Raw genomic sequence first — 27,051 nt, 5'->3', positions numbered from 1 at the left:
ATAAAAATAGATGCTCCATACCGTTCATTATTGCCCCATAGATGCTCCATATACAACTGTGCTATATAGAATGCTCTGCACCATTCATTATTGCCCCATAGATGCTCCATATACAACTGTGCTATATAGAATGTTCTGCACCGTTCATTATGGCCTCATAGATGCTCCTTATAAAGCTGTGCCACATATAATGCTCTGCACCGTTGATTATGGCCCCATAGATGCTCCTTATAAAGCTGTGCCCCATATACGGTATATTGCTCTGCACCGTTCATTATTTCCCCATAGATGCTCCTTATAAAGCTGTGCCATATATAATGCTCTGCACCGTTCTTTATGGCCCCATAGATGTGCCATATAAAGCTGTGCCATATATAATGCTCTGCACCGTTCTTTTTGGCCCCATAGATGCTCCTTATATAATGCTGTGCCATATATAATGCTCTGCACCGTTCTTTATGGCCCCATAGATGTGCCATATAAAGCTGTGCCATATATAATGCTCTGCACCGTTCTTTTTGGCCCCATAGATGCTCCTTATATAATGCTGTGCCATATATAATGCTCTGCACCGTTCTTTATGGCCCCATAGATGTGCCATATAAAGCTGTGCCATATATAATGCTCTGCACCGTACTTTTTGGCCCCATAGATGCTCCTTATATAATGCTGTGCCATATATAATGCTCTGCACCGTTCTTTATGGCCCCATAGATGCTCCTTATATAATGCTGCTGGTGCTGCCATAAAAAAAAAAATCACATACTCACCTCTCTTCGCTCAGGACGCCGGCGCTTTCAATAATTACCTGCTCCTCGTGCGGCTCCATCTCCAGCGCTGACGCTCAGCAGAGGGCGCGTACTGACTACGTCACCGCGCCCTCTAACCTGAGCGTCACTGCTAGAGGACGCTGCAGACGGAGCCGCACTGGAGCGAGGAGCATGTAAATATCGCGCAGCGCTGCGCTCCCCTTACCTGCTCCTGGCGCGGTCCCTGAGGTCCCTGCTTCCCCGACGCTGCAGCTTCTTCCTGTAATTGAGCGGTCACAGTTACCGATCATTTACAGCAATGAATATGCGGCTCCTCCCCTATGGGAGGTGGAGCCGCCTATTCATTTCTGTAATGAGCGGTGCCATGTGACCACTCAGTACAGGGAGAATCTGCAGCACCGGGGAAGCCAGGGACTGCAGGGACCACGCCGCAGCAGGTAAGTATGAATACACAGCCCCCGCTCCCCCTCACCTGCCGACCCCCGGGTATATGACTCGAGTATAAGCCGAGAGGGGGACTTTCAGCCCAAAAAAGTGGGCTGAAAATCTCGGCTTATACTCAAGTATATACGGTATATAGTTACCTATCACTCAATTTAATTCAGCTGCATTTTAACATAACATCCACGTAGCAGAATTTGGTCACCACACTCAAGGTGAAGAGGCTCTTCTGGTATGCATGAATAATCCTGCAGATGTTGTGCCAAGAATTCCTAATATGCTTTTGGTCAAAATTCAGCTTCCAATATTGACTTTTTGCGCAACAGAAATGTAATTCATTACTGAGCTCACAATACACACACTGTTACAGAAACATACTATTCAAAAAGGGTATTTTGTTTAACAAGAGTTACTAAATGCCTAATGGAGTGTCTGGTTAAGAAGACCCATTTTAGTTACCCTTACTTGGGCTTCCTGGGGTAATACAGACAGAGTCCTGTCCCCTGATACCTGGCCTTACTGAGAAAGATCAGAGAGGCCCAGCACCTGCGCACTGCAGTACTTTCCTCTGCCCTCAGTAGGTCAGATAAGTACACCTGCGCAGGAGCGCGACGCCGGGGAGCGATGAAGCAACAGGAGGGCGGCATTGCAAGAAGATGGGAGCCGCCAGACCCGGACCTGCGACACCCATCAGACAGGACCGCCCCCCCGGGTGAGTGTAACAAAACTTACTTTTCTTATCTTTCCGGTTGGATCGGGGGCTTATCTACAGCATTATAGAATGCTGTATATCAGCCCTGAAAGGCAGTGGCCGTATCTTATATTGGCCAAAACTGCTGACATGTTCGCTTTAATAAATTACATTTCCCACATGTCTACTTTACATTAGCACAATTTTTGAAACAATTTTTTTTTGTTAGGAAGTTATAAGGGTTAAAAGTTGACCAGTGATTTCTCGTTTTTACAACAAAATTTGCAAAACCATTTTTTTAGGGACCATCTCACATTTGAAGTGACTTTGAAGGGCCTTTATGACAGAAAATACCCAAAAATGACACCATTCTAGAAACTGCACCCCTCAAGGAACACATTCAAGAAGTTTATTAACAGTTTAGGTGCTTCACGGGAATTTTTGGAATGTGGGAGGGAAAAATAAACATTTACATGTCTTTCACAAAAATTTCCTTTAGACCTAATTTTTTGTACTTTCGCAAGGGTAACAGGAGAAAATGGACTATACAGTTTGTTGTGCAATTTCTCCTGAGCATGCCGATACCCCATATGTGGGGAAGGAGCGCCATTTCACTTTTTAAATGTAAAATTTGCTGGAATAATTAGCGGATGCCATGTCGTGTTTGGAGAGCCCCTGATGTGCCTAAACAGTGGAAACCCCCAACAAGTGACACCATTTTGGAAACTAGATCCCTTAGGGAGCTTATCTAGATGTGTATTGAGCACCTTGAACAGATGCTTCACAGAAATTTACAACGTAGAGCCGTGAAAATTAAAAAAAAATCTAATTTATCCTGCAAAAATCTTTTTTAGCTCCAAATTTTGTATTTTCACAAGGGTAACAGGAGAATTTGTGTTATGTCTCCTGAGTATGCCGATATCCCATATGTCATCAAAAACCACTTTTTGAAGTACAGTGCAAAGCTAAGAAGGGAAGAAACGCAATATTACAGTGTAGATTTGGCTGCATTTGTTTGAGGGTGCCATGTTACATTGACAAAGCCCGTGAGGTGATAACACAGCAGAACCCCCCATAAGTGACCCCATTTTACTAACTAAACCTCTCAATGAATTCATCCAGGGGTGCAGTGATTATATTGACACAACAGATGTGTCACAAACTTTTTTACCATTGAGCAGTGAAGATAAAATAATTTACATTTTTACCACCAAGATTGTGTTAGCCCCAAGTTTTACATTTTCATACTGGAAAATGGGTAAAAATGGCACCAAAATTTGACCCGCAATTTCTATTGAACGTGGCAATACCCCATATGTGGCTGTACAGTACTATTTAGCCATACAGAGAGACTCGGGAGGGACGGAGCGCTATTTGCGTCCTGGAGTGCAGATTTTCCTAGATTAGTTTGTTGATTCCATATAAAGAGCCCCTAAGTGCTAGAAAAGCAGAATCCCCCCTCAAGTGACCCCATTTTGGAAATTATAATCCTTTGGGAATTTATCTAAAGATGTAGTCAGTGTCGGACTGGGGTGCTAAGGGCCCACCAGTAATATTGACTTTAGGGGGGGGCCCACTTTTCACCTGCATACAAATATTACACTACCCTCGTTCGCAAATGTATCTTTATCTCTATATATTAATAAACCATGTAGTTTGGTTAATGAATGATGAGATGCTGCTATTTTCTGTACAGAGTGAATCAAGTGAATTATGCTACGTAATGCCCATACAGTGTGGTTGGGGACCCAGATCTGTACAGGGGCCCACCGGGCCAGTCCGAGCCTGCATGTAGTGACGATTTTGACTCCAAGGGTGTTTTCCAGAAACAAGCAGCAGTGGATTTTGCTTTTCCAGAGCCTTTGTGCTACCACTAACATGGAAACCCCTATATTTCCGTTAACAGATGACGGACCTGAGGGCTTGCATTTTTTGTGGATTAAGTTGAAGCTTTTATTGGGAACATTTTACATAACATTTATGATCATATTTATCCGGTACTCTACGCTGAGCACTTACATCGGGGTTTCCATCTAAATCTCCGACTGACGTGACAGATGAAACCCCCAATGGATCCATTCACTATAATGAAGCAGCAGAGTTATTCGGGACTCCGTCTGGCCTCTGTACAGCGGTGTCCTTCTTTTCAGAAGTGCACAAAACTGTGACCGACAGCACTTTTATTCTATCCTAAAAAGATGGACACCGCCGAATCACAAGTCCTATGGCTTCAACAGTGCCTCCATCTGCCTCATTATAGGGAATCTTCCACCAGGGCTTCTGTCTGAATCATTTATTTCAGAGATTTACACGGAAACCCCAGTGTAAGCGCTCAGTGTAGAGCGCAGGATAAATGTGCTCCGAGCCTTACAGCGATGTTTGGGAGGAAGAATGAAAAAAATCAACAGCATGTGAAGAATTAGTTTTATTTATTTTTTACACCGTTCCTGGTTCGTTATAATTGATATGGTGACTTTATTCTTTGGGTCGGTACGATTACAGCGATATCAGATTTACGGTACAGACCAAAAGTTTGGACACAGCTTCTCATTTAAATATTTTTCTGTCTTTTCATGACTATGAAAATTGTAAATTCACACTGAAGGCATCAAAACTATGAATTAACACATGTGGAATTATATACTTAACAAAAAAGTGTGAACCAACTGAAAATATGTCTTATATTCTAGGTTCTTCAAAGTAGCAACCTTTTGCTTTGCTGACTGCTTTGCACACTCTTGGCATTCTCTTGATGAGCTTAAAGAGGTAGTCACCGGGAATGGTTTTAACTTCACAGGTGTGCCCTGTCAGGTTTAATAAGTGGGATTTCTTGCCTTATAAATGGGGTTGGGACCATTAGTTGTGTTGTGCAGAAGTCTGGTCGATACACAGCTGATAGTCCAACTGAATAGACTGTTATAATTTGTATTATGGCAAGAAAAAAGCAGCTAAGTAAAGAAAAACGAGTGGCCATCATTACTTTAAGAAATGAAGGTCAGTCAGTCTGAAAATTGGGAAAACTTTGAAAGTGTCCCCAAGTGCAGTGGCAAAAACTATCAAGCGCTACAAAGAAACTGGCTCACATGAGGACCGCCCCAGGAAAGGAAGACCAAGAGTCACCTCTGCTTCTGAGGATAAGTTTATCCAAGTCACCAGCCTCAGAAATCGCAGGTTAACAGCAACTCAGATTAGAGACCAGGTCAATGCCACACAGAGTTCTAGCAGCAGACACATCTCTACAACAACTGTTAAGAGGAGACTTTGTGCAGCAGGCCTTCATGGTAATATAGCTGCTAGGAAACCACTGCTAAGGACAGGCAACAAGCAGAAGAGACTGGTTTGGGCTAAAGAACACAAGGAATGGACATTAGACCAGTGGAAATCTGCGCTTTGGTCTGATGAGTCCAAATTTGAGATCTTTGGTTCCAACCACCGTGTCTTTGTGCGACACAGAAAAGGTGAACGGATGGACTCTACATGCCTGGTTCCCACCGTGAAGCATGGAGGAGGAGGTGTGATGGTGTGGGGGTGCTTTACTGGTGACACTGTTGGGGATTTATTCAAAATTGAAGGCATACTGAACCAGCATGGCTACCACAGCATCTTGTAGCAGCATGCTCTTCCATCCGGCTTGAGTTTAGTTGGACCATCATTTATTTTTCAACAGGACAATGACCCCAAACACACGTCCAGGCTGTGTAAGGGCTATTTGGCCAAGAACGAGAGTGATGGGGTGCTATGCCAGATGACCTGGCCTCCACAGTCACCAGACCTGGACCCAATCGAGATGGTTTGGGGTGAGCTGGACCGCAGAGTGAAGGCAAAAGGGCCAACAAGTTCTAAGCATCTCTGGGAACTCCTTCAAGATTGTTGTAAGACCATTTCCGGGGACTACTTCTTGAAGCTCATCAAGAGAATGCCAAGAGTGTGCAAAGCAGTCATCAAAGCAAAAGGTGGCTACTTTGAAGAACCTAGAATATAAGACATAATTTCAGTTGTTTCACACTTTTTTGTTAAGTATATAATTCCACATGTGTTAATTCATAGTTTTGATGCCTTCAGTGTGAATGGACAATTTTCATCGTCATGAAAATACAGAAAAATCTTTAAATGAGAATGTGTGCCCAAACTTTTGGTCTGTACTGTATATCGGGCTTTTATGTTTGGCTGCTGTCACAAAACAAAAGACGCATTTTATTGCGAAAACTAGTTTTTGCATCAACACATTTTGAGAGCTATAATTTTTCCATATTTTGTCCGACAGAGTCATGTTATGGCTTGTATTTTGTGGGATGAGCAGATGTTTTTATTGGTACCATTTTAGGGCAGGTGACTTTTTTTATCACTTTCTATTACGATTTTTGGGAGACTGAATGAACAAAAAACAGCAATTCAGGGATTGCTTTTTGTTTTGTTTTCTATACTTTTCACTGTGGATTTTTCCCAGTGTCTCATGTTACGGAAGTATGCATTCCAAGTCTTGCTTAGACAAAACAGGGCCAATGAGAGTAGCATCAACTAGTTTTGGAACTGATCTGTATGAAATGGCAGAATTACCATTCTCGTCTGTTTGTATAGGTAGATGGGCTAGATGAAAACATGGGATGTTAACCTCTTGCAAGAACAATGATTCCCAGGTTAGTGTACTGTTTCCAGGGACCTTTTTGACATTGCTGGTGTTTTTAGATCTGTCACTGTAAGGCTATGTGCACATGTTGATTATTTGTTTGCAGAAATTTTTGCAACGTTTCTGCATCTATAGGAATTTGGTGGCAGCAAAAATGCAATGGAAAAAACGCACGATTTTGATGCGTTTTTGCATGCTTTTTTATGCGTTTGTCTACAGCTATGAATACTTTTTGGAGCTAAATAAAGATATTTGAAAAAAGGAAAAAAAAAGTTTTGTGGTGTAATTTCATTGTTCAACCCCTTTTTTATCAGTCTTATATGCCCCATCCCAGGCTAAAAATACCAGCCCTCAGCTGCTCCAGAAATGGCACTTCATATTTGAAGTGCCAATCCTGGCACTTAGCCCAGTCTCTTAATGATGCCCTGGTGCCATCACATCGGTGTAATGGGATTAGGAGATTGGTGCCAGCAGCTCTTGCGGACACCAAGCCCTAGGTTTAGCAATGAAAAGGTGTCAGCCAGACACCCTCATTACTAAATATCTTAGTTAACAGACACATTCTTTAATAATTTAAATTAACCCAACATACCCACCCAAGGTCCCAAGGTAATCCAAGAGTTAACCCTGCTGTTCTGTTCGGTCTGGGGAGACCTATTTTGAACTTTGGTATCTTTTGGGGTGTTCAAGATGCGGTTCTGAAACTTGTGGTTGATTGACTTAAATGAGGATGGGTTGGTCGGCCACGGGTTTCAGAGCCGCATCTTGAATATTTTAAAGAATATTGAAGTTCAAAGTCGGTCATTTTTGACCAACAGAACAGCAGGGTTAAAGCGATGTCCCACGTTGTCACAAGTTTAAGTAGGAGCATTCACAGAATTAACTTATATAGGCTGTAACCAAACAGCAACTGGCAGAACTCAGCACGCACCACGATACCTGGTGCCAGTGACACGCATGCGGTTGTTAATGCTCATACTCATCTTCAAGAAAAACAGACAAGAGCAATTTGATAAAAAATCAGATTGCACTCTGACTAGTGCTAATCTATGCATTGCAGCTCGTCTGCAATTTTTTTTCTTAGCTGAATTCGGACTGAGAAAAAAATTACATCATGCTTCGATTGTCCTCTTTATATTGGATGAGACTTGCCAATGCAAGTCAATGGGTGTGAGAAAAAAAATTGCATGTCACTCAGACTATGCGAGTGCCGTCCAATTTTTACACACCCATATCCTTAAAAACCCGACATTTCTTCTGCTTCATACTGTAAAATCACAGCGTGTCCTGACAGAATAGAATAGATAGAATAGATATACACACCTAGAATAGACAAATATAAAGATGTCAGCCACATATATAGTACAGTGCGTGTGCATCTTACTGTAATAAATGATTATTTTTCTGCAAAAAATGGCATGGGCTCTCACATAATTTTCATAACCAGCAGAGGGAGAGCTGACAACTGTGGCAGATGTTTATAGCTTAGGAAAGGGTTAATACCCATGTAGCTTCCCTGGCTTTTAATATCATCTGACAGCTGGTATACTTAGCCTCTCCTGGTTATTAAAATGGGGGACCCCCAGAAGAATGACTTCGAATCCCCCTATCTATATATATAATTGTCTAAGGGTTTTTCCGTCTGTCTGTCTGTCTGTCTGTCTGTCCTGGAAATCCCGGCTCTCTGATTGGTCGAGGCCGCCAGGCCTCGACCAATCAGAGACCGGCACAGCATCGACGTAGAAATCCCGCGTCTCTGATTGGTCGAGGCCGCCAGGCCTCGACCAATCAGCAACAGGCACAGCGACGATGATGTCATAAAGGACATAGAAATCCCGCGTCTGATTGGTCGAGGCCGCCAGGCCTCGACCAATCAGCAACAGGCACAGCGACGATGATGTCATAAAGGACGTAGACATCTCACGTTTCTGATTCAGCGACGGGCACAGTATCGACGTAGATGTCATAATGGTTGCCATGGCGACGATGATGTCATAATGGTTGCCTCGACCAATCAGCGACGGGCACAGTCTGCCGCGAATTCTGGAATGATCATTGTCCATATACTACGGGGACATGCATATTCTAGAATACCCGATGCGTTAGAATCGGGCCACAATCTAGTATTTAATAACCAGCAAAGGCTAGGCCGATATTAATAGCCTGGGAAGGGGCCATGGATATTGGCCCCGTTCCATACTAAAAACATCACATAATCGTGCATGCTTAACTTGGGATAAGCTGTGAAAAACTCACCAAAAATAAGTTAAAAAACCAAATAGTCCCAAAATAATAGCTGCAACAGGTGTAAAGAAAGGCGTATGTTAACACTTAGAGTCAATTCGTAATTTAATATATACATTGCACCGACGCAGGGACTATTAGCTATGTCAGAAGCTAGTACGGAGGTTTCTCTGAATCCCATAACCAAGTTCTGGATAGCCGATCTCACTTCCCACTAATCTAATGGTAGGAAAAAGACCAAAAGAAGGCTCCAATAGTGAAACACCGCTGTTCAAAAGACACAATGCCCCAAACCATTTATTGAACTTGCATGATTCCAATGAATGAGCACAGTAAAAACAATGTGCTAGTCCAGAACTCAGTCCAGAGATGTGTTTGTTCACACTTGCCCAACTTGAGTTTGACCTCCTTGGCTTTGTCTAAGGCATGCTGCCAGAAACCACTGTTGGCAGCTTATCCTACTCATAAAAAAAATGGTTGGTCATGTTGAAATTCAATGTGCCTGATCCCTCTAATATAACATAGGTATCGGGTTCTGACAATTGCATTGGGTTCAACCAACTTTGCTCTTGAGGAAAAGGGCACATTAAAAACTTTCTCATGCAGCGAGCAGTGCTGTGAGGTCACCAGGATTCATCAGCTATGAACCCCGGTGATCTTTCTCTTGGGAACTCAGTGTTACACACTGCAGGAGCATGATTATGCTCCTGTCTAAGTGTGTTCCAGCTGGTAATAAAAAAATATATAAAATCAGCTGAACCAAATGATGGAGCACATCACAAAAAGGGTTTACTCAAATAATCAATTTTAGAGTGCTAATAGTATCTCAAAATAAATTATGCTGGGATAGGAAATGAATTATTCCAACCAATCAGAGCCAGCTTACATACCCATACAGAGATTTAGAGTAATCAACACCTTGGTGGTAATAGGCCAAAATGGCACAAGTGCAATATATTTAATATATACAGAAACACGTCCTCCAGAAAAAGGCATGCACCGAAATGAATTCCTTCTCTCCATCTACTCCTACTGCACATGCACTTTACTTAGAATAACTTTGTATCAGCCAGCATTTATTTTAGCACGCATGCTTGGCAGGCTAATAGCATCCACTGACTGTATTGCATTTGCACTGTGCTCTTTATTTCTGTCCTATTAACACCATATATCTTGTGTTTCACACAATTATCATATATGATTACCATCAGTGCTTCTGTATATATTAAATTCATTGCATTTGTGTCATATTGGCCTATTGCCACCAAGGTGTTGATTAATCTAAATCTTTGTATGATTATGTAAGCTGGCTCTGATTGGTTAGGATTATTCATTCCCTATCCTAGCATCATTTATTTGGATATACTATTAGCACTCTAAAATTGATTATTTGAGTAAATCATTTTGGTGACGTGCTCCGTCATTTGGTTGAGCTGATCTTATATGTTTTTTTTATCATTTTCTTTCAATAAAATTTTGCATTTTATTATATATTTTTTGTTATGGTATATTTGCACCATTTTCTCTATATGATCCTATCTCAGTTTTGTGCATGGTGTCTGGTCCTACCATATATACTCGAGTATAAGCCAAATTTTTCAGCACTTTTTTTGTGCTGAAAACGCCCCCTTTGGCTTATACTCTAGTCATTGTTCCAGAAGATGAAGGGGGAGCGGCAGCAGGTCATAGGAGGCAAGAACCGGCTGTTGCTGCAAAAGGTACCTTCACACATAACGATATTGTTAACGATATCGTTGCTTTTTGTGACATAGCAACGATATCGTTAATAAAATCGTTCTGTGTGACAGCGACCAACGATCAGGCCCCTGCTGGGAGATCGTTGGTCGCTGAAGAAAGTCCAGAACTTTATTTCATCGCTGGACTCCCTGCTGACATCGCTGGATCGGCGTGTGTGACACCGATCCAGCGATGTCTTCACTGGTAACCAGGGTAAACATCGGGTAACTAAGCGCAGGGCCGCGCTTAGTAACCCGATGTTTACCCTGGTTACCATCCTAAAAGTAAAAAAAACAAACAGTACATACTTACCTACCGCTGTCTGTCCCCGGCACTCTGCTCTGCACTCCTCCTGTACTGGCTGTGAGCGTCGGTCAGCCGGAAAGCAGAGCGGTGACGTCACCGCTCTGCTTTCCGGCCGCTGTACTCACACAGACAGTACAGGAGGAGTGCAGAGCACAGCGCTGGAGGACAGACAGCGGTAGGTAAGTATGTACTGTTTGTTTTTTTTACTTTTAGGATGGTAACCAGGGTAAACATCGGGTTACTAAGCGCGGCCCTGCGCTTAGTTACCCGATGTTTACCCTGGTTACCGGCATCGTTGGTCGCTGGAGAGCGGTCTGTGTGACAGCTCTCCAGCGACCAAACAGCGACGCTGCAGCGATCCGGATCGTTGTCGGTATCGCTGCAGCGTCGCTTAATGTGAAGGGGCCTTAACTCCTGTGCCCGCTGCTAAATAGAAATGCGCTGACAGTGAATATTTATTTCTCTGTAATATTGCGCACAGTGTCAGTCGCAGCCGACGATTTCCAGCATCGGCTGTGCGATCACATGTTCCCACTACTTAAGAGAAGAGCATAGGCATGGAGTGCAGTGAATAGTCATTCCCTTAAGTAGAGGGGACATGTCGTCTGGTGGCTGACACTGTGCATGCTACTAAATAGCAATGAATACTCACTGCCCTCCACGCACATAGTCCCGGCGTGGAGAGCAGTGAGTATTCCTACAGCTGTCCTCTGCTTGTAAGCAGCACATGACGTCCCTGCCATGCGCTGCTTACAAGCATAAAGAAGCTGCTGGCACTGGAGCAATTTGCTGCAAGGGAGCGCAGGAAGCTAAGTAGGATGTTTGGGTATTTTTTTTTTCTATCCATGCATACAAGGATAGGGATGGGGGTGCCATGCATACAAGGATAGGGATGAGGAGCGATGCATACCAGGATAGGGATGAGGGTGCCATGCATACCAGGATAGGGATGAAGGTGCCATGCATACCAGGATAGGGATGAGGAGCCATGCATACCAGAATAGGGATGAGGAGCCATGCATACCAGGATAGGGATGAAGGTGCCATACATACCAGGATAGGGATGAGGAACCATGCATACCTGGATAGGGATGAGGAGCCATGCATACCAGGATAGGAATGAGGGGACCATGCATACAACAATGGGGATGAGGAGGCCATGCATACCAGGATAGGAATGAGGGGACCATGCATACAACAATGGGGATGAGGAGGCCATGCATACCAGGACAGGGATGAGGAGGCCATGCATGCAATGATGGGGATGAGGAGTCATGCATACCAGCATGGGGAAGAGGGAACATTGCATACCCAGCTTATACTCAATAAGTTTTCCCATTTTTTTGTGGCAAAATTGGGTACCTCTGCTTATACTCGAGTGTATACGGTATATTACATACTATACCTTACAAGATTGTTCTCTCTTTTCTAAGTTATTCACGTGCTAGAGACAGGAATTAATTAAGGCTGAACATGAACTGTGAATCAGAAGAACCAAGGAGTCTGTGACATTTGGGTGTTGGAAAGAGGATAAGATTTGTTATATTTTGCTTTTTCCCAATGTTAAGTTTTACAAAGCCTGGGGGGTAATAAGTGGGGCGTTTACACAACAGTGATAATACTATGTGCGTGTGTGAACATCACATCATTTCCTGCATTCTGATATGTTCCCATTCATGCTGTTTTATAATCAGGAGTCACCATAGGCCGTGTCTGCTTCTCACATGCTATGTGATGTCCATTCAGTCTTTTGACCCTAGATGCTGATGGAAAAGAAGATCCAGCTCTTATCTTGGAAAATAAAACCCAAACTGTGGCTGTATGAGAACACACATATTAATCTGCTTATGTCGTGGATTGTTACAGAGCAACCATGCAACTACTTAACTCTCGTTTTGAAAGAAAGTTTCCAATTTCTGTATTTGAAACTTGGAAAGGAGTTGTCGGGAATGTTTTTTTTTCTTCTAAAAGCTTGCACATGTTGAAAATAATAAATACACCTATGCTCCCAGACAAAGCGCTGCCGCTCTGACACTGCTCTGGTCTTTGTTTAGCCTTCACATCATGTACACGGGCGCTGCGGCCGATGACTGCAGCAACAATACCGAGGCAAACTGGATCCGCCTGTTATTTCAATTTTTTTTATTTTTCCTGGGTAATCTGGAATCCTGCCCTCAGTTTTGGTTTCCATTGAATGTTCGTACCTCATGTTGTTGTCAACAAATTACGGAATTTATATTGCTGAACTGGAATCTTTCATTCATCAGTCTGTGATGTGTGATTTAAAGGGGGTTTCTCTAACTTGAAGCTATAAAAATGAAATGCCTAGCTCAAAAATGAGGCCACACCCCTGTTTGTACAAAGTACAAGAAACTACAGGAAAACTAAAGAAATGAGCTGGAGCACAAGTTGGTATGATATGTATAAGAGCATATTCACACTGTGGCAATTTAACAGAGAAAACCAAGCTAGAAACAAAATTTGCATACATATAAATAACATAGGGTACTTAGTAAACACTGTTTTTGATCAAAAAAGCGTAAAAGCCATCCCACCGCAACAAGTTTCGGGTTCGACTGTTCGGACACCTGGCCATGTGAAGCTATATACGGTAAATGAAATGCCTAGCTCTAAAAGGGGGACATACCCCTGTTTGTACAAAGACAAGAAACTACAGCGACAGCTTCTTCCAAGAACACTACCTTTCTTGTCTATGGTACATTCTATTTGAGCTAATCCCAATTCAAGTAAAAACCAAACAATATACCGTACATGTGCTTCTCACAAAATTAGAATATCATCAAAAAGTTTATGTATTTCAATTCTTCAATACAAAAAGTAAAACTCATATATAGAGTCATTACAAACAGAGTGATCTATTTCAAGTGTTTATTTCTGTTAATGTTGATGATTATGGCTTACAGCCAATGAAAACCAAAAAGTCATTATCTCAGTAAATTAGAATACTTTATAACACCAGCTTGAAAAATGATTTTAAAATCCAAAATGTTGGCCTACAGACATCTATGTTCAGTAAATGCACTCAATACTTGGTCGGGGCTCCTTTTGTTATTATTATTTTTATTATTATTAGACATTTTTATTATTTTTCATCAATTACTGCATCGCATGAAGGCAATCAGCCTGTGGCACTGCTGAGGTGTTATGGAAGCCCAGGTTGCTCTGGTAGCAGTCTTTAGCTCGTCTGCATTGTTGGGTCTGGCGTCTCTCATCTTCCTCTTGACATTACCCCATAGATTCTCTATGGGGTTTAGGTCAGGTGAGTTTGTTGGCCAATCAAGCACAGTGATACTGTTGTTTTTAAACCAGGTATTGGTACTTTTGGCAGTGTGGACAGGTGCCAAGTCCTACTGGAGAATGAAATTTCCATCTTCAAAAACCCTTGTTGGCAGAGGGAAGCATGAAGTGCTCTAAAATTTCCTGGTAGACGGCTGCGCTGACTTTTGTCTTGATAAAACACAGTAGACCTACACCAGTAGATGACATGGCTCCCCAAACCATCACTGATTGTGGAAACTTCACACTAGACCTCAAGCAGCTTGGATTGTGTGTCTCTCCACTCTTCCTCCAGACTCTGGGACCTTGATTTCCAGATGAAATGCAAAATTTACTTTAATCTGAAAACACCACCTTGGACCACTGAGCAACAGTCCAGTTCTTGTTCTCCTTGGCCCAGGTAAGACCCTTCTGGTGTTGTCTATTGGTCATGAGTGGCTTGACATGGAATGCGACACTTGTAGCCTTACATGTCCTGGATACGTCTATATGTGGTGGCTCTTAAAGCAGTGATTCCAGCAGCAGCCCATTCCTTGTGAATCTCACCCAAATTTTTTAATCTAAACAATCCTTTCAAGGCTGTGGTTATCCCAGGTGCTTGTGCATCTTTTTCTACCACACTTTTTTTTTCCACTCAACTTGCCATTAATATGCTTGGATACAGCACTCTGTGAACAGCCAGTGTCTAGCAGTGACCTTTTGTGGCTTACCCTCCTTGTGGATTGTGTCAATGACTGCCTTCTCAACATCTGTCAAGTCAGCAGTCTTCCCCATGATTGTGGAGCCTACTAAAACAGATTAAGGGACCTTTTTAAACGCTTAGGAAGCCTTTGCAGGTGTTTTTGTTGATCTAATATAATGAGATAATGACTTTTGGGTTTTCATTGGGTGTAAGCCATAATCATCAACATTAACAGAAATAAACACTTGAAAGAGATCACTCTGTTTGTAATGACTCTATATAATATATGAGTTTCACTTTTTGTATTGAAGAACTGAAATAAATTCACTTTTTGATGATATTCTAATTTAGTGAGAAGCACTCGTATGTAAGGGTAAGTTCACATGTTGCATTTTTGCCACGGTGCTTTTTTGCTGCAAAAAAATGCAGCGTTTTACTGTATCAGCCAAGTGAAGGACATCTCTGAAATCTCACGCACATGCTACTTATTTTTTACTTTCAGATTTGAAGCAGTTTCACATCTCTGTAGCATTTCAATTCTTTCAGCGTTTTTCATCCCTTCACTTGTATTGGGAAAAAAATGCATAAACAATGTGGCAAAAACACACATATTTTACGAAGCGTCTTTCCAGCTAATATTCCAGTATTTGCAGCAGATTTTTCTGCTGCAGTTACTGAACATGTGCACATACCCTAGAGTCACTAATGTAATGTAGTGAGTGATTTGAAGCCGTTGTCTCAGAATACGCATTGTTGCAGTCAATGTCATGGTCTGACTGCTGAAAAACCAGATAGAACCGAGTGGCAGCAGCACTAGAGAGATCTGGCTGGTCACAAAATTCAGTATTGGCTATCAGGTTACATAGGAAAGTATAAACAGCGCAAACACAGTGTTAACACGTCTTTATATCATGTTTTACAATCCAGCCCCGAGACCTGATCTTTGTAATCTCCACAACAGCCGAAGACTATTTGTTCAATTTTACAGAAGGCGGCAATACTTTCTGCATGGAGCCAGTGCCAGTAGAAGACAGAGCGGTGATATCAGATCTCCTGGCACAATGAAATATGCATGATGTAGACCGATCCTGTTTCACCGTTTTCCCTCACTCTTGTGCTCCGCGTATAATCTCAATTTACAAGATGGAAAGCAAATCAAGTTTTATATTGCAGATTGGAAATAAGGCTTTTTTGTTTAAAAATCCTTTGTATTTTATTGATTGTCAACTTAGGGCCACAAGGTTTAAGAATTTTGAATTGAACAAATAAAAATTATTATTTAAAGAGGACCCATCACCAGGTCAAAAGGGACCAGTTGTTCCTCTTATTGGATTCCCACTGCTCCCCTGACTGTGTTCTTTTTTTAACCCACCATACGGTTCCAGAGATTTAGGTGTCGATTTTTATGGTCTTTTCCAAAAGGGCGTTGCTCACAGGATAATAACGTAGGAGAGCCTGAAGACATGCAGCCGAGAACTTGCCATTTTTGTGAACGGTAAAGGACCATCAAAAGGTTAAAAATAATAAAAAACCTTGTACTCAGCTGTGTGGCCCCTTTGCTTCTCACCGTCACCCAAGCGGCCCTCACCACATCTTATTGCCGCTAGTGCTGCATTCTCCTGGAGGATTTTGTGCATGTGCATAAGGTCACGTGACACATCGGGACATCATGATCTCAGCGCGAGCGGTGGTGACAAGAAGATGTGGGGGGAACTGGACGGGTGACGGTGAGGAGCCGAGGGTCCTGTGAGGTAAGTATAAGCCTCATTTGTACTTCCTACATCTTACGTTTATTATTTCCAGAGCGTAACAAGGGACATTAAATTCACTGAGAATAGCGACTCTACCAATCAAATTTCCCCGGAAAATCCACTTGAATAGGATTTGAATTTTGCCTGATCCGCTCATCTCAAGTTTAAGGCTGGGTTCACATTGCGTTAATGACAATGCGCTGACGGCATCCGTTACATAGCGGCACTAAGGTTATGTAACGGATGGGTTAGCGCACCCATTGACTGCCATTATGTAGCGCATCGCTAAAGCATGTCATAATCGGCATGCATTAGCGATGTGCCATCATTCTGTGATGGACCCTCGGACGCAGTCTGCAGCGTTTTCGGGTCCGTCACCGCCAGCACGCATAGAGCATCTGCGCTAGCGCGATCGCATACACGCGATCTTTTTTGGCACTTGCGTTAACGCAGTCCTTTTAACGTATGCGTTGAACGGACTGCACTAACGCAATGTGAACCTAGCCTAATATTAATAGTTCATGTAGAAAATGCTATGGATTGTGTGGCTGTCTTATCATAGGGCAGCCTTAATACAAATTTTTGTTCATTTTTTTAAAGTCTTGTGAAAACATAGTGACTTTTATGCATTTTGTTAGAGTTTTCCTTTAGTGTCAATTTGTAGGTGTGATTTTCCTGCTATACTTCCAAACCTATAGTGAAGCCTATGGAAAAACACCAGTACCCAGAGCATGCTGCACCTTGAAAAAGACACCAGTGACCCAAAAAAAGCTCCAAACCAAAATGCATTGCATGTATGTAGTTGATAGAATATTTTAATATAATTTCCACATGCAGTTCTCTATCTCTGCGGTGTACGTGGGCAGCAGGGCAATGTGGATTCTGATTACACTGCACAGAACATGTCTCTTACAGAATATGTAATATTGGATTGAACTATGACAGATGAGGAGCACAGAGGAGCTCTCGCTATTAAAATCAGCCGTCATCACACAGGGCTTAAAATCTCCTGTAAACCTCTACACTTTGTCTGGTGACAGGTTTACAGGGACCCTCTGCAGCTCATTCTAAAGTGCTCATTCACACAAGCATATTATATGGGTATGGGAAAAAATGGACAGCGCACTGACTAATGTAATTCAAAAGGGCTGTTCAGATTATGGTTTCTTCACACAGACCGAGTGTCCGTGTGAAACAATGCATTATCCACTTCCATACATCGGATGAGACTCACCCATTCAGGTGGGGAAAAAAAGTTGGATCCCACATAGAACATCCATAGTGCGCCCAATTTTTACAGATACATTGCCATTATTAACGTAGGCAACTGTATTGGATTATGCAGTTTTTAAAAAATGGATGTAAAAATACAGATATCACATGGACATACAATTCAGACACATGGATGGCAGACATATGACAGTACAAATGAAAATTGTCTGAGTTTTCTGGATGAAAAAACGGACAATTTTTCATATTCTCGTGTACCCCTGGCCTAAGCATGGGGCCGGGTTCAGACAAGCCTACTTCACTGTCTGTATACGGAATGCAATATCCGACGTGGGAGATCTCTGGTCAGTCCGGGCATTGTATTTTTTGCTTTTGTCACTTAGATTTTGGCACATATAGCACAATGAAAGCAAATATTCCAGGTAGCAAAAGAGAAAAGCAGGATGCACTCACCAATCTTCAAAGTAGCAAATTTTATTGAGTCTTCACAATTAAAACTTCATGGCCGGGGGAGAAGAAAAGGAGCTCGTGCGAGCAGGGGAGACGACGGCCGTTTTGCGCGGTCCTTGCGCTTCAACGGGTCAGACCTGTTGAAGCGCAAGGACCACGCGAAACGGCCGTCGTCTCCCCTGCTTGCACGAGCTCCTTTTCTTCTCCCCCGGCCATGAAGTTTTAATTGTGAAGACTCAATAAAATTTGCTACTTTGAAGATTGGTGAGTGCATCCTGCTTTTTTCTTTTGCTACCTGGGACACATATGTTATTTCATGGTTTTGCACCCGATATCTTTTTTGCCATGGCTGTTGCTGACATGATATAGCTTTTTAGTACCGGCTTTCCTGAAGATTATGGATTTAGTTGGGGCAGTGCCGTCCATATGCTATTTTCTCTCTTTTATTCGAAAGCAAATATTCGTTGGCATTTATGGAGCCATGGATGTTTCTTCTGTGGAATTGAAAAATGCATCAATAAGTAGTAAAAGGGTTTTCTGCTATTGATCAACACCTTATCAATTGACCAAGGGTGCTCGAAGAATAAAAAAGACTTCCGCTACTCCACTCTCTGCTCTGTGTGTGTCCCCCCACTGATCTTGTGACCGATGTGGCATAGCGGCCAGTGGTGATCTGTGGCATTAGCATTTATGTCTTTCCACTTGGACATAACTTTAAAGGCTGCAGCCACTGATTGGCTGCAGCAGTCATGTGACTTTATGTTACAAGACCGGCTGGGGGAATCCGGGCAGTGAGCAGAGCAGCAGTGCACATCAGGGAGGTTTTTGTACATTTTCTTTTATGTTTTCCAGCACCCTTAGGACCAATGAGATGGGATTCTGCACTGGTAGAAAATCCCTTTCTAGTGGTTTCAATGGCAGGTAGCCACAGGTGGATTAGCCAACAAGTGGGACTAATCCTCATGCTGAACCACTGTGGTTCAAACATAAAATATGGGGCAGAAATGGATCAGCCTTGGAATTTTTACTGAGATTTTCTGTGAAATCAGCAGTAGGTTTGTTTTTCGTTCCCCCCCTAAAAATTAATAAAACGACTCTATTCTCAATCACATCTGATAGGATCAGCCACAGAGATCTGCATTTCATCATCTACAATTTTGTCAAAATTCATAAAACAAATCCTATGAAGCAGATGTATTGTCAGCCTAACACCATATAGCGCTATTTCACATTTGGACGGAAGAACGAATGCTTGTCATGCCTATGAAATCACTGTCGGCCAGCTGCGATCCAGTCTCTATCCAGTCTCTATCCAGTATACGTTGGTTTTTCACCAGTTTATCTGGGCACTTCGCGAGATCTCATGGGCTTATTTTTATAGGTGATTTTAGATGGAAACTCCTTAGAATGAATGCAATTCTTCCTGTTGGTCGTTTCCTCCATTTAAGCACAGTCATGCTAAATATGTACTTGTTGTTCTTTCCATTTGACTCCTACACGCACATCTGTCTTGCATCTGTCTCCAGTCTCATCTCTGATTTGTCTCTGGCATCTCTTTGAATTGCTTCTCTCAAGAATATCTTAACATAATAGTTTTTCTATGCAGGAAGTGAACATTTGGACCTATAAACATTTACTTGCCTTAATGCCATAGGGGATCATTTATGTAGAAGAAATGGCAAAAGAGCATTGTGTTATCCATGTAAGAACACTCAGTTGTGTAAGTTGTGGCTTTGCGAGCTAAATGTGACAATAAGTGAATGGCATGAGCGCCATAAACCCAATATGAGGTGGAGATAAAGGGTGACTGGTGGGGTGCACTTAATTTTTAGTTGTAGAATTATGGTCTGTCAGCTGCTGCTGCTACATCAGGGCTGATGGAGATACCAATGTGGTATAGCCTGAGCCTCTTCCCGATAAAGGAACCTTGACTTCTGGTATTCTCTGAATAGTCATTTTGTCACCGGCGGCTTTTAAAGTACCGGTATGTTTTTTTCTGAAACACCGCAGCATTTCAAACATACCTGATATCATAGAGCCAGTCCTCATACATGCTGCCTGTGGTTTGGGCAGCATGTATCAGGCGGCAGGGTCTCTTTAAAGTGTAAGTAATATTCAAGGCATGTTATTATTTTTAATTCATTAGGTAATGGATACACTTTTCCAGTTTGCAACCATTGTTTCCCTACGTATGACCAACAAAGGAAAATGTAGCGTATCTACATATTGTGAAACCAACTATTGCAATTAACACTTCTCCTCCCTGGATTTGTTTAGGGAATCATGCTTCATATATGTCCCTTATACCTAATATTACTTCTTGTATTAACACAAATCTCTGATATATTATTTGTGCATTTCTATTTCTACAGAAATACCTACAGTATATTGTCATCCTGACTTGTACTACAGTAAAAGAAGCAGAAAGATAAAGGATTATTTCCACAATAAGCTTAATTATCACTGTGTTTTTTCAGTACTCTGATAGCTTGTCTCTAGATGGGCTTACCTGTCCTGCACTCCGTCCTGCTCTGCCTGCACAAGGGAGCGTGCAGTAACTAGGCAGTGCAGAGCTGAGCCAAGCAGAGCAGGGCTGTGATAGATGCCAGCAGCAGAGAAATCAGTAAAGTGAAACTACAAATAAGGCTCTGTTGATGCATATGGCAGAGGATTATCTTCTGCCATATGCACTAACAGAACAGCATTTTCAGTTTCACAGCACTGATCCATCTGCTTCGGGTAGAGCAGAACTGAGTATATGTAGTACAATTGGAAACCAGCTAATAGAGAAATCATGTCAAAACACACAGGCAGCTATACTGATGTAGATTGCAGAAGATAAAATCGGCTAGGTAGAGGACTGTACAGAACTGTACAATGCTCAAAACAATAGAGTGTGTTCTGAATGTAGAATATACTCTTATGTCAGTGTTGAAGTGGAAGGACGCCAGCTGAGAGAGACAGCACTGCACATGATCGACCAGGAGCACTGGAAGTATAGCAGGAATGGAACAATGGTAACAGCAGTGTAATTGGCGCCTGGAGGGGCGTCCTTTGGAGAGTAACATGCAAAACAGAACAGATTTAGAAATGAATTATATTGGCACGACCAAGTAAATAGTTGTGTACATTATTGTAAGACTACATTGTGATTTTGGGAATAAGCCTTTAGATTATAAAATCAGCCCTGCTATATCTGCACATTTAAGCAGACGCTTGTAATATATTCAAAACCTGAAAACCACCATTAATATTAATGTATGGCACCTTAATATATTTATTAGTCACATTTCTCATGAAAACTTTTCATTAACCATAAAAGACATTTGTCTAAAGTACTTTTTTGTGACAATCTTTCTGTTTTAATTAACAGACATTCAAACTATTATATTTGTTTAAAAAATGAGGACTATTTCCCTAATTATAAATATACTAGATGGTGGCCCGATTCTAACGCATCGGGTATTCTAGAATATGCATGTCCACGTAGTATATTGCCCAGCCACGTAGTATATTGCCCAGCCACGTAGTATATTGCCCAACCACTTAGTATATTGCCCAGCCACGTAGTATATTGCCCAGCCACGTAGTATATTGCCCAGTCACGTAGTATATTGCCCAGTCACTTAGTATATTGCCCAGTCACGTACTGTATTGCCCAGTCACGTACTATATTGCCCAGCCACGTAGTATATTGCCCAGTCACGTAGTATATTGCCCAGCCACGTAGTATATTGCCCAGCCATGTAGTATATTGCCCAGCCACGTAGTATATTGCCCAGTCACGTAGTATATTGCCCAGTCACGTAGTATATTGCCCAGCCACGTAGTATATTGCCCAGCCATGTAGTATATTGCCCAGTCACGTAGTATATTGCCCAGTCACGTAGTATATTGCCCAGTCACGTACTATATTGCCCAGCCATGTAGTATATTGCCCAGTCACGTAGTATATTGCCCAGTCACGTAGTATATTGCCCAGTCACGTAGTATATTGCCCAGTCACGTACTATATTGCCCAGCCACGTAGTATATTGCCCAGTCACTTAGTATATTGCCCAGTCACGTACTATATTGCCCCGTCACGTACTATATTGCCCAGCCACATAGTATATTGCCCAGCCACATAGTATATTGCCCAGTCACGTACTATATTGCACAGTCACGTACTATATTGCCCAGTCACATAGTATATTGCCCAGCCACGTAGTATATTGCCCAGCCACGTAGTATATTGCCCAGTCACTTAGTATATTGCCCAGCCACATAGTATATTGCCAAGTCACGTACTATATTGCCCAATCACGTACTATATTGCCCAGCTACGTAGTATATTGACCAGCCATGTAGTATATTGCCCAGCCACATAGTATATTGCCCAGTCATGTATTATATTGCCCAGTCATGTACTATATTGCCCAGTCACGTAGTATATTGCCCAGCCACATAGTATATTGGCCAGCCACGTAGTATATTGCCCAGTCACGTAGTATGTTGCCCAGTCGCGTAGTACAGTATATTGCACAGCCCGTGTAGTATATTGCACAGCCCGTGTAGTATATTGCACAGCCCATGTAGTATATTGCACAGCCCGTGTAGTATATTGCCCAGCCTGCGTAGTATATTGCCCAGCCCGCGTAGTATATTGCCCAGCCCGCGTAGTATATTGCCCAGCGTGCATAGTATATTGCCCAGCCCGCGTAGTATATTGCACAGCCCACGTAGTATATAGCAATGTGGGCATCCTATCCCTGTTAAAAAAAAGAGTTAAAATAAAAAATAGTTATATACTCACCCTCTGTTGGCCCCTGGATCCAGGAAGCGGTTACCGACGCTCCTCGTGCGCTCCGGTCTCAAGAGTGCATTGCGGTCTCACGAGGTGATGACGTAGCGGTCTCGCGAGACCACTACGTCATCATCTCGCGAGATCGCAATGCATGGACCGGCCACCGGAGTGTCGCGAGGAGCGGGAAAGGCGCCGGAAGTTGAGTATATGATGATTTTTTTTGTTTTGTTTATTATTTTTAACATTAGATCTTTTTACTATTGATGCTGCATAGGCAGCATCAGTAGTAAAAAAGTTGGTCACACAGGGTTAATAGCAGCGTTAATGGAGTGCGTTACACCGCGGCATAACGCGGTCCATTAGCGCTGCCATTAACCCTGTGTGAGCAGTGACTGGAGGGGAGTATGGAGCAGGCAGTGACTGCGCGGAGGAAGGAGTGGCCATGTTGCCGCCGGACTGTGCCCATCGCTGATTGGTCGTGGCAATGGTCGTGGGCGTTTTGCCACGACCAATCAGCGACTTGGATTAGGCTGCGACCAATGAATATCCGTGACAGAAAGACAGACAGAAAGACAGACAGACGGAAGAAACCGTTAGACAAATTATAGTAGATACATGTAGAATTTTACTCATTAGAACCAGATGCCGATGCATAGTCTTTTTTTGCAATGCATTTTTTATATTTCTCAAAAGCTTTTTTTTGTATTTACACTACATGTTAGAAGGAAAATGTCATAAGATTTGTGCTACCTCACCTGGCAGCAGCATGGATGTCGTGGCAGAGACCATGATTCCACTGATCACTTACTAAACTTATTGCTACAGCTTGGATGATCTCACTCTTTTATCTGCTGCAGACCTCGCAGTGCTCTGAATGTTGAGCTCTGTATAACCCTGAAGAATCAGGGTCTCTGCCCCTACATGATAGATAATGATCTGCTCATAGATTAGGTAGCAAAATCTTTAATGGTGTGGCTGTCTTCCCGGAGCTGCTGCTCTTTTAATATTAGTTTAAAGATATGTTTTAGAGCAGTCACATGCAAAGTAGGAACATCTGGAGATGAATTGTTGTCTAGGTCAATTGGTTGGGGATTTGCACTGAGGCATATGCAGAGAGAACTGTGCAAGTAAGGAAGATGGTGAGCTGTTACTTATTGTGAATGGATGGATGGATCCTATATTCCCTATGTATAGGTTGTAACGTCCATTGTAATATTTTAAAGGGATTCTGTCAGCCCAAAATGACTGTTCAGACCAAGCACAATCACACGGAGCACCCTTGGCATGTTCAAGAGGTTCACTACCTTTACTCCTTGTTTTCATTCATCACCACCCTTCTTTGGCTTCCTATAAAGTCAGAGCTGTCAATCAAAGAAGAGGATAGGGGGCACAGCTAGGTAGAAAAGAAGTAGCAAGCAGGTGAGAAGGAACCCATAACTGCTCAGCTATGACAAGGGTGCACCAAGTAAATGTGCGTTTTTCAAACAATAATTTTGTTCATGATTTAGGGACAAGTTCCTTTTTTACAAATACCAATGTTTTACGCTGAAAAGATCTGTATTGGGCAAGGCCTGTCAATCATGTAGGACAACCTTGGTGACCAGTCATCTCAGTCACCTCATTCCGGGCATCCTGTGTATGTGTCCTCAGAAATGATGGAGCATTTCAGAGTGAAACATGGGCTAGTAATTTAGCCTGTCCATGATTCATGCTGCCCAGATCAATCACATGACAGATAGGCTTTAAAGGGAACCTGTCACCCCCAAAATGGAAGGTGAGCTAAGCCCACCGGCATCATGGGTTTATCTAGAGCATTCTGTAATGCTGTAGATAAGCCCCCGATGTATCCTGAAAGAGGAGAAAAAGAGGTTAGATTATACTCACCCAGGGGCGGTCCTGCTGCGGTCCGGTCCGATGGGCGTAGCAGAGTACTGCAGTGCGCAGGCGCCGGGAAAGGTCAGAGAGGCCCAGCGCCTGCGCACTGCAGTACTTTGCTCTGCCCTCAACAGGGCAGACAAAGTACGCCTGCGCCGGAGCCGCAGCGTGAAGACAGGAAGAGGACGTCATTGTAAGAAGATGGGAGGCCCCGGACCGCGACGCCCATCGGATCGGATCGCCCGCCCAGGTGAGTATAATCTAACCTCTTTTTCTCATCTTTCAGGTTACATCGGGGGCTTATCTACAGCATTACAGAATGCTGTAGATACGCCCCTGATGGCGGTGGGCTTAGCTCAACTTCCATTTTGGGGTGACAGGTTCCCTTTAATGAAATCACTACTGAAAAGTTATCTCTACAGAACATGAAGTGTCCGTCTACTCCGAGGCTCAGCGAGAAAACTGCACTATTTCAGGAATTTCTGCCTAATCTAAATAATAAAATTAGAACTTACTGAAAATGGTAACAGAACATTTTGCTTTGAGCCTGAATATTATAGGAATATTGCAGCTCTAACATGTCTATAATATGTCATTGAGTTATTACTGATGCACTGTTCCAGCTCCACATATTGGCTGAAATATGTCATCATCAATGATCTCCGGTTAACCAGAATGTTTCCTTCTTCTAGGTGAGCAAGAGCCAGTAATCAGCAGTGACTCTGATATCTCTCTCATCATGGCAGTAGACGTTGGACTTTCAGACGTAGATCTTTCCACTGACCAGGACTGTGAGGAAGTGAAGTCATGAGCAGGTCTGTTGCTGCTGTGTTCCATAGGAAAGATATTGAAGGTGTAAGGCGGTCGGCCGTCCTGGTTTGGACTATTCCAAAAAGTAAAAACCACTCACCATCACCATAAGTCTCCAGAGCACTTCATTATGGGATGATCATGAAAAAAGCAATAGCGCCAGCCGCCTGCTGTTTCAGCCCAGTTCCTTCCCCGCAGGATCTTGTTGTGTTGATATGGGAGCTGTGGCCTCCTCATCTCCTGACACGTGCAAGACATCAGTCCGCAGGCTCCCCTGACATGGACCGTAGACCTGGATCTAAATTGAAATCTTTGATGCTGTTTTTAAGGAGAGATAGAGACTTGACAGTCCATTTTTGTTGTTTACTCAGTGTATTCAATCACCAATATCTTGGTCATGATAGAAAACATTTTTATATTTTTATTTTTTATGTAGCGGCTTCTCTGCCGCGTCTACAAGAAGAGATTGTGATGGTCATGAATGAATACCCTGCTCTTATCTGAAGAAGCTATGATTACCGGATGGGCACCCATCCCAGAAGCACTTGATGTCTTTAGAGGGCCTGTGCCAGTTGCATGTGATCTGGCATTTCTCATGAACTGCATAAAGAATGTTAGGCACTAAAATTACAATCTGTTGCTCTGAGTCACTAAAGAGACCCAGACGTGTGCAAATTAAGACACATCTTATGTTACTGCACCATCTATCTTGCATCCATGGTTTAACAATGTGTTTGACACAGAGCAAATAGATTTTTTTTTTTTATTAATTCCCCCCACTTATTGTTGGGAATCAGTCTTTTTGACTCTTAATGGAAATGTATGCAGTATTGTGCTTACCCCACAGAGTGGCATATGTTTTTTTCAAGAATAAATATATATTTTTTCAAATAAAAATATAACTATTAGTCAGTGATTAAAAAACACAGGTTATTAGGTGCTCTGACGTTGTGAAAGATATCACACTTGCTCATGACATTCCATTATGCCATTATTTATGACCTCATTATATTGACCCCATATTTTTGCTAAAAAAAAAAAAAAGAATGTATTTACATGAGCTACACTGATCTCTCTGATATATAAGAGGGTTCTATTTTATACAATGGAAACAAGGGTTTTATTCTTTCCACGTAAAAGTAGCTACTATTTCTTAACATGGACATTGATTGCTGTAATATAATAATTAAAACAGATTGAAAGCCAAAAATGGTCATATTGTAAAGATGTTTTTCAAAAATGTGTTAATTTATAAAAATGTTCATGTATTAGATGGCAGAGGTATTGGCAGGCATGTGAAAGCATGTAGATTGAGAACTTTTCATCAATGTATCTGATATTTTATATTACTTAA

At 42.4% G+C, this 27,051-nt stretch overlaps 1 protein-coding gene across 1 annotated transcript in view; it reads left to right on the top strand.

Annotated features, from left to right (window-relative positions):
• RNF150 (ring finger protein 150) overlaps positions 1-26,750 on the top strand; it is a 261,021-nt gene extending 234,271 nt beyond the window's left edge. The window contains exon 7 of the mRNA XM_069743985.1: positions 25,580-26,750. Coding sequence (XP_069600086.1) covers positions 25,580-25,698 — 119 coding nt within the window. The 3' untranslated portion in view covers positions 25,699-26,750. The remainder of the gene's footprint in view (positions 1-25,579) is intronic.
• Positions 26,751-27,051: the final 301 nt, after the last annotated feature.

The sequence above is a fragment of the Ranitomeya imitator genome, chromosome 1 (genome assembly GCF_032444005.1).
Source record: "Ranitomeya imitator isolate aRanImi1 chromosome 1, aRanImi1.pri, whole genome shotgun sequence".
NCBI lineage: Eukaryota > Metazoa > Chordata > Amphibia > Anura > Dendrobatidae > Ranitomeya > Ranitomeya imitator.
This window is presented reverse-complemented; position numbering and strand designations above follow the sequence as displayed.